Source organism: Gossypium arboreum, chromosome 10 (assembly GCF_025698485.1).
Source record: "Gossypium arboreum isolate Shixiya-1 chromosome 10, ASM2569848v2, whole genome shotgun sequence".
In the NCBI taxonomy this organism is placed as follows: Eukaryota; Viridiplantae; Streptophyta; class Magnoliopsida; order Malvales; family Malvaceae; genus Gossypium; species Gossypium arboreum.
This window is the reverse complement of record NC_069079.1, coordinates 131579205-131597737: the sequence shown is the minus strand read 5'-3', so window position 1 is coordinate 131597737 and position 18533 is coordinate 131579205. Positions and strand designations below refer to the sequence as shown.

Sequence of the window (18533 nt, the reverse complement as noted above, 5' to 3'; positions counted from 1 at the left end):
TATGAGCCATTACCAGACTTATATACTAGCATTTGTATAAAACCGAGTCATAAATTTGCATTCCAAATCAAAACTTTTCAAAATTTTATGATAAAGTCCCTAATATGGGCCTACGGAGCCCAATACATGCTTTGGAAGTGGTTCGGTACTAATCCGGCTACTTTGGAAATTTTACCTTGAAGATAGGGGCACACGCCCATTTGGCCTGGGACATGGCTATGTGGCCAGCCCATGTGGAATTCTGACCTTCAATTTGTTAAGCATCAAGGGGGCACACGGTCTAGACACACTCCCATGTGGCTAGACCGTGTGGTAAATTGATTTTTCACCATTTTTAAGCCATTTTCACATGATTTTGACACACGACCATGTTTGAAACTTGTATCCTTCACATGACCAAGACACACGGCCGTGTCTTTTGCCCGTTTACTATCCTGACATCATATTTAAGGATGCAGGGGACACACGGTATTTCACACACCCGTGGGCTTACCGTGTGTGACACACGGCCTAGACACACGCCCGTGTGTCTAACCATGTGGATGAAAATAGGTCGTTTTAGGCCACTTTTCTCACCCAAAACTTAACCATTTTCCTGTACCAAATTTATAAATATATATATATCAACCAATTCAACAAGTTTTTAACATTCAAAACAACATGTTTTTATATTATCCCACAATATACCAATTTCAAACATGCTTCACTAGTCACTCTAATGACTTGATTACAAACCAAAACATTAAGTTGTTAATTGGCCACAAAAGCTTATACATGCCATTATAACAAAATAGATTTATCATTTTTACCAAAATGAAGGGATTGATAGTGTGATGATAGCTCCGACCCACTTCCAACCTTCACGAGCTTTGAGCACTATAAAACAGGAAAAGTATAAACCTAATAAGCATTAATGCTTAGTAAGTTCATAAAACCAAACTACACTTACCATTCATGTTCATCAAGTAATTCATACATCAAGTAATATGTCCATTAACTTAGTCAATTAGCAAAATAAGGCCTAAACACAATCATTCAACCAATTGATTAGTTTTCAAAAATACTAAAATGCATAGATGAGCTCATCATGCCATTTCTCTTTATATCACTATGTATGTCATTACCGCTGAATTATTGAATTTCCGATGGACCTTTCTTTTTCCAGTTGTACACTTGAGGTGTACATTCCTTTCCAAGTGGTACACACAAAGTATACCTTTCCTTTTCATATGGTATACACAAAGTATACCTAACATTTCCAAGTGTACACACAAGGTGTACATAACCTTTTCAAATTGTACCATTTGGGTATATAAGTCATTTTCAAGTATTACCCTTTTGGGATACATTTCATTTTCATAATGAGATCAAAAGATTATCCTTTCGGAATAACCTTTACTGCAACATATGCAGGATCTCATATACACGGTAATCACCTGTCCAATCGGAAATCAATATTCAAATGGATTCATGTAATATTTCATCATTTACATGTAAATCACAATTCAACCTTGATTTATTACATGTACATACCAATTACAAATCATGATGCACATAATTTAAAAATCAATTCAACACATTTACATGCTTAATTTAGTTATACGAACTTACCTTGACAATTGATTATATCTACTAATCCGAAACTTTTTCTTTCCCTCGAGCTTTTTCTTTGTTCGACACTTCCGGACTATATAAATAAATTTAATCATCAATTCTATGATTTTTTCATTCAATCAAGCCCATTTCACATTTTAGGCAAAAGAACCATTTTCCCCATAAACTTGTAATTAATTTCAATTTCGTCCCTAGGCTCGGAAATTAAAATTTATACAATTTACTCATTATTCTAAACTTATTCAAAATTCCAACATAACTTTTACAGCACATTATTTCATAAATTTTAGAATTTTTCCAAGAATTTCACTACTTTGCAATTTAATCCCTACACATGCTTTCACTAAAAATCACCTTGTAAAAGTGATTTCTCTATCAACAACCTTTTATTTCCTATCATAAACTTTCAATTTACAGCATATTCATCCATGGGTAATTTTCTAAACTTTGTTTTTCTTTCAATTTAATCACCCAAATAAAAAAATTAAGCTTTCCCGATCTCAAAAATATAAAAATCACTAAAAACGGGACATAGAACTTACCAATTCAAGCTTGAAAAATTTCCTTTCTCTCTCCTAGGGTTTCCATGTATTTTATGGAGAAGAAGATGATATAAAATGAGTTTTAATTCTATTTAATCATTTATCACATACTATTTAATTCAATTTCCAATTTAATCCTTAACCTTTTTCAATTTTCCCATGGATGACTCATTAAAAATATCTACATATTTTTCATCAATGGTCTAATTGCCATATAAGGACCCCACACTTTGAATTCCCTAGCTATATAATCCCTATAGCTATTAGTATGCAACTTTAACATTTTATTCAATTCAGTCCTTTTTGCAATTAGACACATAATTGATAAAATTTTTCTGTAAAAATTTTCATGCAATATCCCTATCATAATAGCTATCATTTTAAGAAATTTAAATAATTTCATTTTTCAGACTCGGATTTGTGGTCCCGAAACTACTATTCCGATTTCACTAAAATTGGACTGTTACAAGATTAAAGACTAAATGTATTATTATATCGTTAAAATAATATTTTATTGTCAATTTAATTATTGGTGACGAAAATAGAAATAAATTTAAATATTAATATCTATATTATACACTTTTAAAAATTAAAAGACCAAAACAAAAACAAGAACATAATTAAGTAAACATCTTGTATAAGTTACCCTTAAAAGGAAAAACAACAAAGATAAAAAGTCCAATAAATGACAAAGCATTTGTATGGAAAAATTTATTTTAAGATTTAAGTATTTAGTATTGCTGTAAAAAATACTTTTGAGAAATAAAATGTTAATTTTAGATATACTATTATCAAGTAACAAATATACATTTAAATAATGTTTAAATTAGTATTAGTTAATGTTATTATGTTTTAGTAAGAATATAAAAATTATTATAACTTGTTGTTAGTATTTTAATATATAAAATATAAATTTTAAATCTTTTAAGTAATAAATATTAATTATTTATAAAATTTAATTAGAATATATAAACTATATTTTAAATATTTAAATATAACTATTAAATATTTATAATTAAATATTAACACATTTTTATTATTTTAAAAATATTTTTTAATTTTTAATTAATAATTTTAATATATTTATAACTAAGCACTAATAAGAAAAATAAAAAGAAAAATAGTATATTAATAGAAGGATGAAAAATAATTAACTACCAAAAATACTTTTGATAAAGAAAAAGCTAAAAGTACTTTTGAAAAGTTAACTTATTTAACATTTCTTCCAATATACTTTTGAGCCTAAAGTGCTTTTCTTTTAAGTAATCCTGTACAAACCCTTAGTTGCATCCACCAAAATACATTTCAATTTTTTTCTTCTTTGAACATGCAATACAATTGAAACTTGCTTACTTTTTTACATTGAGTTGCCTTCTGTCAAATTACTACTCGCTGTACTCTGCTAAGAAGAAAAAAGGAACAAAATTTTTGCTCGTTCTTAACAGGGAGAATTAATCGCTGAATACTTCTCTTATATTTTGGAAAGGTACGCCATCTGCTTTCATTTGCTCTTACTTCTTACTATACTGAACCTTTACTTTTTGCTCTTTTTTATTTGTAATTTTTTTCTTCTGGGTTTGTTTGATTTCTGTTTTTTGCTGTGGTTATTCAGTTTACTTGCTGTTTGCTCTCTCAATGGAGTCTGTTTTTGGCATCGTTAACTGTATTGTCACTAAAGCTGTAGAGTATTCGATTTATCCTATCATAAACCATGTCAAATACCTTTCCAATCATCGGAAAAATGTTGAGACCCTCAATGACCATGCTGAGAAGCTGAAAGATGCAAGGGACAGAGTGCAGCACTCTGTTGATGCAGCTTTACGAAACGGCGAAGAGATCGAGCGTGATGTTAACAACTGGCTGTCTGCAGTGAACGGGAAGATCCTTGGACAAGTAGAGAAAGTGATGCAAGATGAAGGAAAAGCGAAGAAAAAGTGTTTTGTGCGTTTGTGTCCTAATTTCTGGACTCGGTACAAGCTTAGCTTCAAAGCTGAAGAGGAGGCGAAGACTGTTGCGGATTTACTTGAACAGGGCAAGTTTCGCGAGGTTTCTTATCCTGTAGCTCTGCAGGATATCACTGTCCCACCAGTTAAAGGGTACGAGGAATTCGAGTCAAGAACGTTGGTTTTCAATGGAATAATGGAGGCACTAAAAGATGATAGTGTCAGCGTTATTGGGGTGTACGGTATGGGTGGGATCGGAAAAACAACGCTAGCCAGAGAAATCGCTAGTAAAGTCAAGGGCAAGTTATTTGATTCGGTTGTCATAGCAACCGTAACTCAGGCCATTGATGTTGAGAAAATTCAGAACCAAATTGCAGATTTATTGGGTTTGAAATTAGAGGAACAAAGTATGGTTGGAAAGGCACTTCGACTACGAGAAAGACTGAAGAAAGAGGTGAGGATTCTGGTTGTGTTGGATGATATCTGGGCAAAAATAGATATTGAGGAAGTTGGGATTCCTTTGGGAGATGAACACAAGGGGTGCAAACTGCTGCTAACTTCTAGAGAGCTCAATATTTTATCAAATGAGATGGATGCTCAGAAATGTTTTGCAATAGGGTTTCTAAATGAACTGGAAGCCTGGGACCTGTTCAAGAAGAAGGCTGGCGACTGTGTTGAATGTTGTGATTTGAAACCTACAGCTAAGAAAGTAGTCGAAAAATGTGCTGGATTGCCGATAGCCATTGCGACAGTTGCAGGGGCTTTAAGAAACAAAAGATTGTTCGAGTGGAAGAATGCTTTACGAGAACTAGAGAGGCCTTCATCAAGCAACTTCACAGGGATAACTGCAGCATATTCAGCTATTGAGTGGAGTTTTTATTATTTAGAAAGTGAGGAAGTTAAGCTGACTTTCTTGCTTTGCTGTGTAATAGGCCATAATGGTCTGGTTGAGAAGTTGATGAGATATACTGTCGGTTTGGGTTTATTTGGTGGTATCAACACTATAGAAGAAGCTAGAAATAAAGTATTGACAGTTGTGGCTAGTCTCAAAGCGTCTTCCTTGTTGCTTGATAGTTATAACGATGAGCGCTTTGATATCCATGATGTTGTTTGGGATGCTGCTGTAGCTATTGCATCAAGGGACTACCATATGCTTGTTTTGAGAGATCATGTTCCAATGGAGTGGTCCGATAAGGAGAAAATGAACAGTTGGAGGAGGATAAGCTTAACTTGTCCTCAAATTATAGCCGAGCTTCCTAAGGAGTTGGAGTGTTCAGGTCTTTCCTTTTTCCATATGACCCATTATGGTTCAGTGGAAATTCCTCCCGACTTTTTCAGACGAATTGAAAGTCTCAAAGTCTTGGATTTACCTCACGGACCTTCATTTTCCTATCTACAGGAGTCAATTATTCACCTACCTGAGTCGATTAATCACCTCATAGATCTTCACATGTTGTGTTTAAGAGGATGTCCAGTTGAAGACGTAACCATCATTGGAGAGCTCAAAAATTTAGAAATCCTTGACCTTGCTAAGTCAAGTATCAAAGAACTACCTAAGGAGATAGCACAATTGACTCAGTTAAGGTTGCTGGATTTGAGTTGGTGTACAGAACTCAAAATCATCGCGCCAAATGTCTTATCAGGTTTGTCCAAATTAGAAGAATTATTTATGGAGGGAAGCTTTGCTGAATGGGAAAATGAAGGCGTGGTTGACAACGATAGGAGAAACGCAAGCCTTGACGAATTAAATAGTTTGCCTCGTCTAACTACTTTATATGCTCATATTCCTGACGCCCAAATGATTCCAAAGCATCGGTTCATTGAGACATTAGAAAGATACATGATTTTTGTAGGTGATTATAATGTGTATGAGTGGTGCCAAAAACATGACTGTTTGAGAACATTGAAGCTCAAGTTATATACAAACATTGATTTGGATAATGGGGTGAAAATGTTGTTGAAAAAGACTCAAGATTTGTACCTAGACCTAGAGGGAATCCAAGGCATTGAGAATGTACTTGAGGAGTTAAATAATGGGGAAGATTTTCCATATTTAAAGAGAGTTCATGTCAAAAATGGTAAGCAGGTCCAATATATTACAATGAACAAAATTGGGTTTTCTGAATTACGTTCCATAACACTTGAGTATTTGCCGCAACTCATTAGCTTTTGCTCTCAAGACGAAAGGTATTCCATGAGTTCTGAGTCCTTACCACTTTTCAATAAACAGGTATTTGTTTGTTTATTTGGCTTCTATATGTATTTTCTTATACACCCTTTTTTATACTCCAATTATTTAGTAACGCTATCAAAAGTATTAATTAATAGATAATTATTTGCAGATATGTAATTTCAATGAGAAGTCAGTCATATGTTTCTAATCGATACTTTAGAATAAAAAATATTACATGCTGTAGTTTTTCAATCCTGCTTGTGGGGTTAAAATTTTTTAACTATCAATATAATAAATAATTTATACTATATGTAATGTGTTTGATTGAGTTGGAGTCCCGACTCAACTTGACATTAATTCGGTTATGGAAGTTACTTAAAATTCAGTTTTTAATAAAGTAATGAATATTAATATAATGGTATTTTTGTTTTTTAATATTTTTATATGAAATGTATAAATGAAATAATTAAAAATGTACTGTTGTGCTCTGTTAAGAGCTAGCTTGCCAGGAGCGGCTGCCTTGAGAGCTTGGTTCATGGAGCCGAAAGAGTCTCGACCATATGTGGACATATGACCACCCACCAACAGGCAACATAGAGTGTCTCCCATAGATGTATGGTCAAGGCACTCTTGGCTCAATGAACCATGTCCTTACGAAAGCCACTTATGGCATGCTGGCTCTCGACAGAACATGAGAGACAAAACCCTCCCTAGGGGACAGTACCTTCAAGTATTAGGGGACTAGATTGGCTGCCTGTTAGACAAAACTTCAAAAACTTCTATTGAAGGAGCTGAACCCTCAACAAAAATAAAAAAAATATTGTCCAATGGTTTTCACTTTTCAGGGCTCAAAAATATGTTTCAAAGTTGAAACCTAATTCGGACTGAAATTGTCTTTAAAGTTGAAAATCATGTTTCCAAAGTATGTTGCATACCTTCTTTCCCTTTCCCTTCTAAATTTTAGATTTTTAAGAAGAAATGAATTGCGTCTAAATCTGTGCAGTTTGTTTCCCGTCACTTGGAAAGCTTGCAATTGTGTTCCATTAACACCAAAAGAATATGGCATAACCAAACATATCCTCAGCTTTCGAATTTGACAAGCTTATTCATCAATGAATGTGGTAACTTGGAGCATCTGTTATCACCCTCTCTTGCCAACAGTCTGGTGCAGCTCCAACGATTTCAGATATTGGATTGTGAGTCCTTAAGGGAGATAATATTTACAGAGAAAATAGAAGAAGAAAAGATAGATGTTATTTGTTTCCCTCGATTAAACTATCTGCGTATAGAGGGCCTTCGAAACCTCATTTTCTTTTGCTCAAGAAATTATAATATCGAATTCCCATTGTTGAAAGAGCTAGAGATTGAGGATTGCCCAAAATTAAAAGAATTCATTTGTCAAACCGGTACTAAATCCAGCATACAAGCTCTCTTCAGTGAGAAGGTAATTTATTTATTTCATTCATTAGTCTTACACTCTAATATAATTCAGCTGATTTGTCCTCTTTTTTTTGCCTTCATTATATGAGCTAACCTTGGTATGGGCATGAATTATATATATGAATAGGTTGCAATACCTAGCTTGGAAAGGATGACAATCTCCTACTTGAGTTATGTGAAGATGATATTTGATAATGAGCTAGCACCAGGTTCCTTTTGCAAATTAGAAGAAATAAGTGTTGCTTTTTGTGATGAGTTGTTGACTATTTTTTCATCTAAATGTCTCATCAGAGTATTTAACTGTTTGCAAATGCTTCAAGTGTGGAGATGTGAATCACTAGAACAAATATTTGAGGTCAGAGGGTTAAATACCAACAAAATACATGCGGCAGATTCTCAACCAAGCCCAAAATTGAAGATTGATCTCCAAGGCCAAGAGATTCTTACCTTTCAAAATCTACGACAAGTAGTTCTTGAGGACTGTTGGAGTCTGAAAAATCTATTTCCAGTGTCAATAGCCAAACATCTTCCACAACTTGAACATTTAAGGATAAGTAGGTGTGGGGTGGAGGAGATTGTATTGGGAGGGGAAGGAGTGGAGGAGCAGCCTGTGAGGTTTAAGTTTCCCAAAGTGTCTTCACTTGAGGTTACAGACTTAGAAAAGCTCAAATGTTTCTATAAAGGGCAACATACAATAGTCTGGCCCATGTTGAAAAAAATGAAAACAGATTCTTCTACTTTGCGAAAGATAGTGGCTCCAGAACATCTTAGATTAATCCAAGACACAAATGGAAATGGGCAGCCAGTTTTGTTTGTTGAGGAGGTACATATATTATTACAAATATATTTCTTTTCCTGATTTAAACCACTGCCACATGCATCTCAAGTCTGTATATATGCCATGATAATTCATTTTAATTAACTGAATCTTATGTAAGTTCAATGGGCATTACATACTCTACAGAAACTTTAATTTTTATGCAACAAGCCTTTATGCAATGGTAAAACACATTGTGCTTTCAGGAGAAAAACTCAAATTTAAACATTAAGGATGACATTATTAGGAGGAGCATCCATGAACTTTGAAAGAGTCTTCATGAACCTTAAAACTAACCTAGAGGATACTTTAACTGTACTAAAAGAAAACCTTTTGTTTTGATTACATTGTTGTGCCTATATATGAGCATTAAGTAGTCTTTGTCATAAACAGTGATAGTATATCCATTTTAATTTAGACTTGCTATTCTTCCATGGCTCTCAATTTGTGTATAAGGTGTTGTGTGTTTTATTAAAATAAAAAATTCTTCTATTTTGGATTCATTTGATTTAAGCATTTAGACCCACACTGAGCCTGGCTTGTGTATGTTTTAATGGTTTTTAAGGTCTTTCCCAATTTAGAGGAACTGCGGGTAGTAATATTTGGTGATATGGACCAGTTTCCACTGGACTTGTTTCACAATATTAAACTTTTTCGACTGAGTTGTTCCTCCCATGGTGGATCTTCTTATATATTTCCTTTCCTCCGAAGATTCTACAATCTGGAAAGTCTTTTGCTTTCTGGTTTTGATTTTAAAGATGTAGTCCATTGTAAAGGAGATGCTAGGACTCTCAAACGAATAAAAAATCTGAAATTGCAAAGTTCTAGAAATCTTAAGCACATATGGAGGAAAGATTCAGTGCTTGGTTATATTCTTTCAAATCTCCAAACACTTGAAGTTTGGAATTGTGAGGATTTGATAAATATCGGAGCCAGGTCATTATCTTTTCAAAATCTCACAACTTTGCATGTGTCATTTTGCAAAATGATGAAAAACCTAGTAGCTCCATCTGTAGTTGAGAATCTGGTACAATTAACAACAATGAGGGTAAAAGGGTGCACCAAAATGACAGAAATAGTGGCACATGAGGGAGACTACCATCAGACGATAGTTGCTGGTAAATTGAAATGTTTACAACTCAGTGAACTACAAAGCCTCACAAGCTTTTGTCCTGGGAGTTACACCTTCAACTTTCCTTGTTTGGAAGAAGTGGTTGTGGAAAGGTGTCCTAAATTAAAGATCTTTTCTGAGGGAGCTTTAAGCACCCCGCAATTACAGAGAGTAAAACAGGAGACTTTCGATGAGAAAGGGCGTTGGACAGGTGACCTGAATACCACCATACAACAATTGTACATGGAAAAGGTACAGAGTTAATTCATAACGCTAGCTAGCTTTCTCCTGTCCTGGTACAATTATCTTTTGAATTATGAATGTAATAATATGCATGGATTTATCGTTTTAGGGTGGATTCAATGGCCCACGTGATTTGAACATCTCTGACACATTTCCAAAGTTAATAGAAACATGGAAAAGGAACCCTCAAGAAATTTTGGAGTTGCAGAACCTTAGAGAAATGGAGTTTTATAAATGTAGCAGCTTGAAGTACATTTTTACCCCGTCTATGCTTTTGAGCCTCAAGCAACTAGACAGGATAGAAGTAAAGGAATGCAATACAATGGAACAAGTGATTAGGGAGGAGGAGGAAGCAACCATACATAAGTTGACATTTCCTAAGCTCTCCTTTGTAAAAATAGAGGCGTGTTCCAACTTGACAAATTTTTTTTTGGGAAGTCGACCTCTTGAATTTCCTAAGTTTATTGATATTACAATAGTTGACTGTCCAAAAATGACTGCATTTTCATCCTCAGTTTCAAGAGAGAGTGGCGATGCAAGTGAAAATGTGGTTGGTGAGGGGGACATCGACGATAATACTGCAATTTTTTTTAGCGACAAGGTCAGTTTGGTATTTAATATTTTTCTGCACAACTTATTTCATAGTTTCTTTTTATTTTATCAATTTATGAGTTTGTCTGGTCTACACATATATATGAATGGTGATAATTCAATATATCAAAATCTAATCGATAAAAAGAAAAATTTAAGGAAACTTATAAATAATTCATAAAAACTTATAAATATTATTAAAACTCAAAAATTCTAAAAATATTACAAATATTATATACTTGTATAAATTATAAAATTATAAAAAATCATAAAACTTGTAAAATATTATAAAAATATACAATATTAATATACATTTAAAAAATTCATTTATTGGTTCCTCATTTTAGAAACTAAACTCTTAACATCAGAATAAACATGTGACATCATATCAACCCTTGGATAATGGGAGTAGTCATGACAATATTTTATGCAAATATATGCTAATATTTGTAACCAATGGATTATGAAATTTTGGTTTTATAATATCTAATTGTACCAAAAATTCTTTATAGTATATAATATTTAGCAAACAATTTTCAACCTTTCAAGGTTATTGTACTATACTTAAAAATTGAAGATAAAAATTCAAAAATAAAAATTGCAAATTATTAATGAAAAGTAGAGGGTTGTGCAGTTGTGGTTTTATCTATGGAAGTTAGAGAACATTTTATTCAACATGAAATTATTCTCATTATTCAATTGTTGATCTGATACCACGTGTACCACGTGTTCATTTTGATTTTAGGATTTAATTTATAAATTGAGGAAGTAATAATAACTTTTCTTTTAAAAAATTATAAGTTCTTATGATATTAATAAGTTTTTGTGGTTTTTTAAAACTTTTATAACCTTATATAAAATTTTAAATATTTTAAATATGTTTTATTATTTTATAAGTTTTTTTATGATTTTTAATTTTAAGGTTTTTAAATTTTATATATATTTTTATAGTTGTTATAAGTTTATATAAATTTTTAATATTTTTAATTTTTAAAAATGTTTTATTAGAAAGAAATATTAAATCAGGGGTTGTCAGGCGTGGTTTATTAGGAGATAGAGAAAGAAGTTCAAGTTTTATAGAAAAAGGCTTTTTTCTTTTATTAGAAAAAAAAAATCAAATTAGACATTTCATCTAAACAAAAAAGGTCCACGACTGTCGAGCGACTTGATGTTTGAATATTATTAATCCTCATACTCGTCTTGTGATTTTGATTGTATTTATAAGTAAAGGAAGAGTGATGTTAACTTACAATGAGATTTATGTTTGCAGGTTGTCATTCCCCTTCTGATGGATCTGAAATTGTCCTCCGTTAACATTCATAGCATATGGCACTACCCATCTTCCTCATCTCTCAGATATTTGTATCATTTGCGGGTGGAGGGGTGTCACAATTTGAAATACCTGTTTCCCTCCTCCTTAGTAAAACATCTTGTGCAACTCAAAATCCTTCAAATTTGGGACTGTAATATGATGGAACAAGTAATCTTCACGGATGGATTGGGTGCAGAAGATCAATGGAGGAATCATACTATTTTCTCTAAACTAGATTTGCTGTCTCTGGAAGACCTTCCCAAACTCACAAGTTTCTGCTTTCAAAATTACTCTGAATTCCCATGCTTAACAAATTTAAGGCTAAAAAAATGTCCTTTCCTAAAAGCATTCATGTCTATATCTGTATCCAGAGATGAACCTCGAGCTGACCACCATCTACAAGCAAGTAACTTGGTTCATAACTCTGCTGTTCTCAATGAAAAGGTCTTTCTTTTACTTTACCATTCTTCTCCCTTTACTTCTTTCATTAATCTTTTTCATTTCAACATATTCCAGTTATTAACCCAATCAAATGATTTATTAGGTTGTTTTCCCTAGTTTGGAGAAGTTGCATATTCAAAATTGTGATTCCTTACAAGGAATAATTGAGGCACAAGGACTGATTGCCAATACATCAACTACTCAATCTATTGTTCGAGAAACTACGACGATTAAGTTTGTATTTCCCAAACTAATATACCTTGGATTGAATAAGGTTCCAAGATTGAAAAGTTTCTGCTCTAGGATGCATACCACCCAATGGCCATCATTGAAACATATGGAGGTTATTGAATGCCCCAAAGCACACATATTTGCTCCAAAATGTCCCAAGAGTCAAGTTGAAATCTCAAACCAACAACCCTTGTTTTGCGTCAATGAGGTATATTCACAAACAGTTCATATTCCATGGTGTTATATATAATTCATCTCTCTGTTACTTAAATTTAGAACTCTTTAACCGACATTTAATATATTTGTTGTTGTCTAGGACACTTTCCCTGTCTTAGAAGAATTAACACTGAAAACGAATGATATGATGAAGGGGATATGTGATGGACAACTCTCATTGCAGTGTTTCCCGAACCTTAAACTCCTTAACCTCCATTGCTTTCCGGGGACATCCACTACTCTTCCATATTGCTTCATTCAATCACTACCAAAGCTTCAAAAGCTTGTTATATTCAATGCTTCCATTTCTAAAATAGTCCGGTCTGAAGGACTCAGTGACAAGGAAAGGCAGACATCAGCATTCTATCAGTTAAAGGAATTGAGGTTGTCTAAACTTCCGAAGTTGACATTAAAGACTTTTCAACCATCTTTGCTGTCTTTCAAAAAGCTAACAACTCTAGAAGTTATAAGCTGCCATGGATTCATCAATTTAATGGCATGCTCAACAGCTGAGAGCCTGATGCTACTAGAAAGATTGAGCGTAGCTGATTGTGAGATGATAGAGGAAATCATAGCATGTGAGGGTGAAGAAATACAAGGCAGCATTATTTTTCCCAAACTGAAGTATTTGAAACTAAGTGGTCTGCCAAGTCTAGCAAGCTTTTCCTTGGCACATCACTCGTTAGAGTTCCCTGTCTTGCAAATGGTAATGGTGACAAAGTGCCCAAAAATGAGAAACTTCTGTCAAGGAGATTTAAGCACGTCAAATCTACAACAAATGCATGTAACAAGAGATGAGGAAGATGAACTATGGTGGGAAGGCGATCTTAACACTACCATAAAACAAATGTTCAATGTAATGGTACAAATCATTTTAAAGGATTTCAAGTCTTTAATTTTAAATAACATAAGGAATATAAAATGCTATTTGGTGCATTTGCATACATAGTTAATTGAACAATTCTTGGTTTTACTTTTCTTTATAATTGTTTCTTTTGGTCATGCACAGAATGTGAAAAATTCTCAGGTGACTTGAGGAAATATGTTTGGGTGCTTCCGAGACAAAAGCTTGGTTTCATTTCAGTTCAAAACAAATGGTAATTTACTCTTCTATTTTCATAGTCCATTTATCTGCTTTAATAACCTTCATCATGGCTTAACTAATGCTTTACATAAGTTACAAAGTGATGATGGAGATGCCTTTTTCATTGTAGGTTGAGTTTCTTTATTGTTTGCAATATTTCAGTGACTTTCCGGTGAGATTTCGGTGACATTATTGGTACCAAATGAAAGTTCCTTTCAAGATTTTTCAAATGGTATGTATCAGATCCATTTTGATCGAGTAGTTTAGGAGAAAATTTTTAAAAGTTTATGATGTGTGGGTTTTTGATAGTTTTGAGTAATTGATTTTGACGCACAAAAAATCCATCATTAGGTGTTCATTTGTTCCGAAATTTAGATGTTTTTCATAGTATGGAGTTTGTTTTTTTATGTGGTATTGTTATCTTGGTCATATGAGGCCCCAAAGTAGGCTAGTCAAAACCGTTAACCCAGAAAATCTGTGCAGATTGTGACGATTTCTTATATTTTGGCTTTCAAAACTAAAGTTTTCGGTAACTGATTTTGACGAAACAGGTTTCTAAGTTTTACTATTACATTAAATCTTTAAATTATGTTTTTATACTGCCAAAAACCAAGAAAGTTGTGAGTTTGAATTGTTTCAAGTGAGTCAAACGATAGTGAAGTTTAGAATTTCGAAATTTTGATTTTAATTATTTTTAAAATATTTTGGGTCTGAATATATATTATTTGGTTGGAACCCTATTAAACAGATTTTTATTAATTTATTGAATTTTCTTATAATATGTATGTATTTTATTAAATTTGATTTACTTACGTTTGAAGTAAAAAATAGTTTAATTAAATTATATAATTGTGTCTTAGTTAGGGGAATTGTCGCACAATTGAAATGTCATAGGATTACCACAAAAAGCCATTCCTTTTAAGCCTCCTATTTGTTGATTGAATTCTGATTTTTCAAGTTCCATTCTTAAATTTTAGGCTATTAGAAGATTTGTGAAATTTGTCACTCAAGTGTTGACTCAGCAGACTAAGTAAGTGACTCGATATTCTTTTGGTGTTTAATTTCCGAAAAATCAACTTCAAACTTTTTATGTTATTTATGCAATATACGATATTTTGTTCGTATTTTGGGAAAATTGGGTTAAGTATGCTAGTATGGTTTTAAAATTGCAATGTTTAATTTTGAATCATTTAAGTTTGTATGTTTTTTATACTTGAAATTGGATTATTAAATTATATTTTCAGAAATATGTTATTAGATCTAGCTTTTGATATATATATATATATATATATATATATATGGTATTCAATTATATTTTGCTATATAGAGTATACTTTGATTGATTTATGTTTTATATAAGAAATATATTTTGTACAAAGTTTCGATGTTTCGGGTAATCAAATTTCTATGATTTTGAATTTGTTTCTGGTATACTATGTTCTAACCTTGTTAATGGGAATTAAATGTTGATCATGGCAACATGTATTTTTTGTTTAGAAACTGGTTTTCCGCCGGTTTAGAATAGTGGTTTTTGATCAGTTGTCACTAAGGTGAATTGTGCTTGGAAGCAGAATTTTGGGGTGTTGTTGAAGGACTTCAGATTGCCTGGAGGAATGGAGACCGGTGAATCATTCTGGAAATAAATGGTATGGAGGTTGCTAATATGCTGTCTAGTAGTAGTGCTAAGTTTGGTAAACATCGGTTGTGTAGGGAGGCTCACAAGCACATGAATAAAGATTGGGAGGTGATTATTCAACATACCTACAGAAAAGGTAATAAGCTTACTGATGGCATAGATTCAATGGCTTGGGATAAACCATTACAATGTTTTGTATTTTACTCTCCACCGGATGTAATTCGTAACTTACTGAATGCAAATGCAAATGGAGTTGTGACACCAAGATTGGTGGTTGTTTTCTCTTCTTAATCAAAAAAAGAAAAAGAAAAAAGGAGTTGATTTTTATCTATTTGTATTTTGGAAATTATTAATTTCTCTTTATTATAGCTTTGATATGAAATATGCTTTGAATTATTTGTTGTGGATTATTCATAATTTTACAATTTTGTATTTTAAATAAAATATTTGGCCTAAAAGCTTTCATGTGCTTAACCCAATCAAGGGAAATGAAAATGCTAGTTACTTATTGAATAGATAAATTCATTCATTTTTTTTAATATTTTTACAAGTTTTAACTTTGCTCGTGAATGTGAGATCTAAGGAGTAATGTTTTAATATATTATTGCCTTCCTCCATCTATTTTTTTTTATCCTTTTTTCCCTCAAGTTTTTAAAATAGAAAAAGCAGTACTAAGCGATTAAATCAAAAATTAATCAAACCTATGTAAAGGCATTTTTAGCATACAACAAAACCCCTTGAACTAGAGATTGTTCCTCAAATAACATTAAAATCGAGGGATTTTTATTCATTCACTTGGCCATTCAATCAACAATCGCATTCTAAGCTTTTGGTATATGGCGAATTCTAATATTTTGATCTCGTTTGAACAAGCTGTTGATTAATCGTAATTCAACCATACTACTATTGGCAACACTACCCACTAGTAGAAGCTCCACTAGAAGCGTATTATCACATTCTAATTCTAGCTGCTTGTAACCTTTTTCCCATGCTATGCACAAGTCTTCAAGCATGACTCTTGCTTCAATTCGAAAAATTGTTTCCTTGCCCCATCATTGAAAATCCATACAACCATCTCACATTAACATCTTTAAATACTCCTCCAACTAAAGCATTATTACTAGTAGACGATATTGTTCCATCAGTATTAAGTTTAGTCCATTCTTATTCCGGTTGTGATCAATGCATTGTCGACACTATAAGATTTGGTTGATTATGGACTATATGCTCTTCAATTCTACTTTGTCTCATGTCGTAACCACCCACTCCATTAATTTCATGGACATTTTTAGTTTGCTAATCCTTCATTCCTATCTTTATCCATTACATTGGACCTCAAAGAATTTGAATAATATTAAATTCTAAAACCCATAAATTATCGTGAAAATATTTTATTATTTAGAAAATTATTTTTATTTATATTAGTATTACAACATTGCATTTGGATTCAATTGATAGTTTAAATTGATTCGATAATTATTGATCAAATTTAATGTAGTTTTTAGTTAAATTTGAAAATTTTGCGAGTACCAATGTCTTATTTACACTTTTAATTTATTTTTAGATAAAATTATAAATAAAGAATTAAAATAATTCTTTGGTGCCTTCATTCCTACATTTGTGTAGCTGCCCAATTGGACACATTCAACAAGTATTTTCTAAAATCAACCGTTGGGTTGATTGCAGAGTTCCATAGCAAACAACTGGTTAATGAAAACCATGATATGATGTTATTATAAGAGAGGTTTTTCTTAAGCAAATTTGATTTAGTTTCAAAGTTTCTAAATCATATCTCTGAATTTTATGAATAGATTCAATACACTTTTGTTTTTTGTGTTTATTGCTTAACATTTTCTTTGATTTTAATGAGGTTTTTCATATTTCAAATTTATGTGATTCTAGTAAAAAGAAATTTTAGAAATTTCCGCTTTGTTCATTTCTCGAAAAAGTACATTCATTTTTTTAAAATCATCAAAACTTACATTTTCTATTTTTTTTTTCACAAAAGTGAAAGGAAATTATCAATGGTGTGGCTCCACAATGGGGACTGTTGGACCTAATTTTTTGCCCGGCCCAAAACCTGTTAAAACCCAAAATAATAAACTAATTAACCTAACCCAATCCCTAAGCCCAATAGCCCAATACCCCAAAACCCACCTAAACCTAAAAACCCTAGCAGCAACTCTTCAGCGCCGCACACCCGAAGCAGTCCTCCTCCCACACGCTGCTACCCACCTCCGCAGCGTACGCCGTTACTCGCGCAGCCCACGGCCTCCGTGATCCTCGCCATACCTACAAACGTACAGCAGCAAAACATTTGTAAAGAGGGCTATAAAAGCTCTCGAAAAACTCTGTAAAAGGGACTTTTTTTTTTGCTACGAATGGAGAATACAAAATCAGTATTTTGAATACTAAAACGGTGCAAGAATACACATCAAAACGGTCCAAACAATCCGAGAACCCAAGCAAAAACCCTATCTTTTCAAAGGTCTATTTCATTTTTTTTTTTGCGTTTTGTTATTATATTTATTTATTCTTTTTTTAACATATACATATGTCTTTTAAAAAATAAAAAAATAATAAAAATTACACGGCGGCCGGCGACAGCAGCTGGCGGTGACGGCGGCGGTGGCCGGCAGGAGCCCTCGCCGGAGTTCCAGCACCTGCAGAGAGAAAAACAAAGAAGGAGGGGCTTGTTTTTTTTTAAGAAACCCAGAGAAATGAAATTTTTCAAGGTTTTTGGCCTTTTATACTTAGATAAAACGGCGCCGTTTCATGGCCTTCAAAATGGCCACAAAACGACGTCGTTTTGGAGATGACCCGATTTTGACCCGACCCAGGGCCAAGGATCCGCCTTTTTTTTGACTGAAGGGATATTTTCGTTCTTAGTCCTCCTACTTTTGAGGCCGTTTACAATTGGGTCCCCCTTCAAGTTTTGTTATTTACAATTGGGCCCGAATATTGTAATTTGATCACGTTTAGCCCCGTTTTAAACGCAGCGCACTGGAGGGTAGGGAAATTTGTGCTCAGACCCCTTCCTCCTTACTCGCGTGTGCACTTTGGTCCCTGTATCTCCTTTTATTATGTTTTCGCCCCGGAATTTCATTTTTTAATTCAATTAAGCCCTATTTCGATTATT

At 33.1% G+C, this 18533-nt stretch overlaps 1 protein-coding gene and 1 long non-coding RNA gene across 8 annotated transcripts; one reads left to right on the top strand and one right to left on the bottom strand.

The window, feature by feature from the left end:
* Positions 1-3362: 3362 nt before the first annotated feature.
* Positions 3363-15790, top strand: LOC108466970 (uncharacterized). 7 transcript variants are annotated; one of them, XM_017767380.2, is made up of 14 exons: positions 3369-3642; positions 3769-6329; positions 7276-7716; positions 7840-8535; positions 9095-9892; positions 9993-10484; positions 11745-12230; positions 12331-12666; positions 12775-13536; positions 13684-13771; positions 13889-13990; positions 14736-14788; positions 15330-15404; positions 15469-15790. In XM_017767380.2, exons 2-10 carry the CDS (start codon positions 3792-3794, stop codon positions 13708-13710), a joined length of 6576 nt encoding a protein of 2191 aa, XP_017622869.1. In that variant the 5' UTR covers positions 3369-3642; positions 3769-3791; the 3' UTR covers positions 13711-13771; positions 13889-13990; positions 14736-14788; positions 15330-15404; positions 15469-15790. The 7 variants fall into 7 exon arrangements, with proteins under 7 accessions (XP_017622865.1, XP_017622869.1, XP_052875902.1 ...); XM_017767376.2 differs by having other exon boundaries at positions 3363-3642; positions 15330-15790; XM_053019942.1 differs by having other exon boundaries at positions 12775-13530; positions 13702-13771; positions 13921-13990; positions 15330-15790.
* A 1516-nt stretch (positions 15791-17306) lies between these two features.
* Positions 17307-18143, bottom strand: LOC108466972 (uncharacterized). The gene is made up of 2 exons (XR_001868734.2): positions 17985-18143; positions 17307-17686 (listed from the first exon to the last, which is right to left on the bottom strand). It is a non-coding gene; the product is annotated as an uncharacterized LOC108466972 (long non-coding RNA).
* Positions 18144-18533: the final 390 nt, after the last annotated feature.

Bases quoted from the DNA above. Each gene is read 5' to 3' on its own strand.
- LOC108466970 (XM_017767376.2), top strand. From the start codon at position 3,792: ATGGAGTCTGTTTTTGGCATCGTTAACTGTATTGTCACTAAAGCTGTA. The intron at 9,893-9,992 runs GTACAGAGTTAA...TTATCGTTTTAG, and splicing joins AACAATTGTACATGGAAAAG to GGTGGATTCAATGGCCCACG. The intron at 10,485-11,744 runs GTCAGTTTGGTA...TTATGTTTGCAG, and splicing joins CAATTTTTTTTAGCGACAAG to GTTGTCATTCCCCTTCTGAT.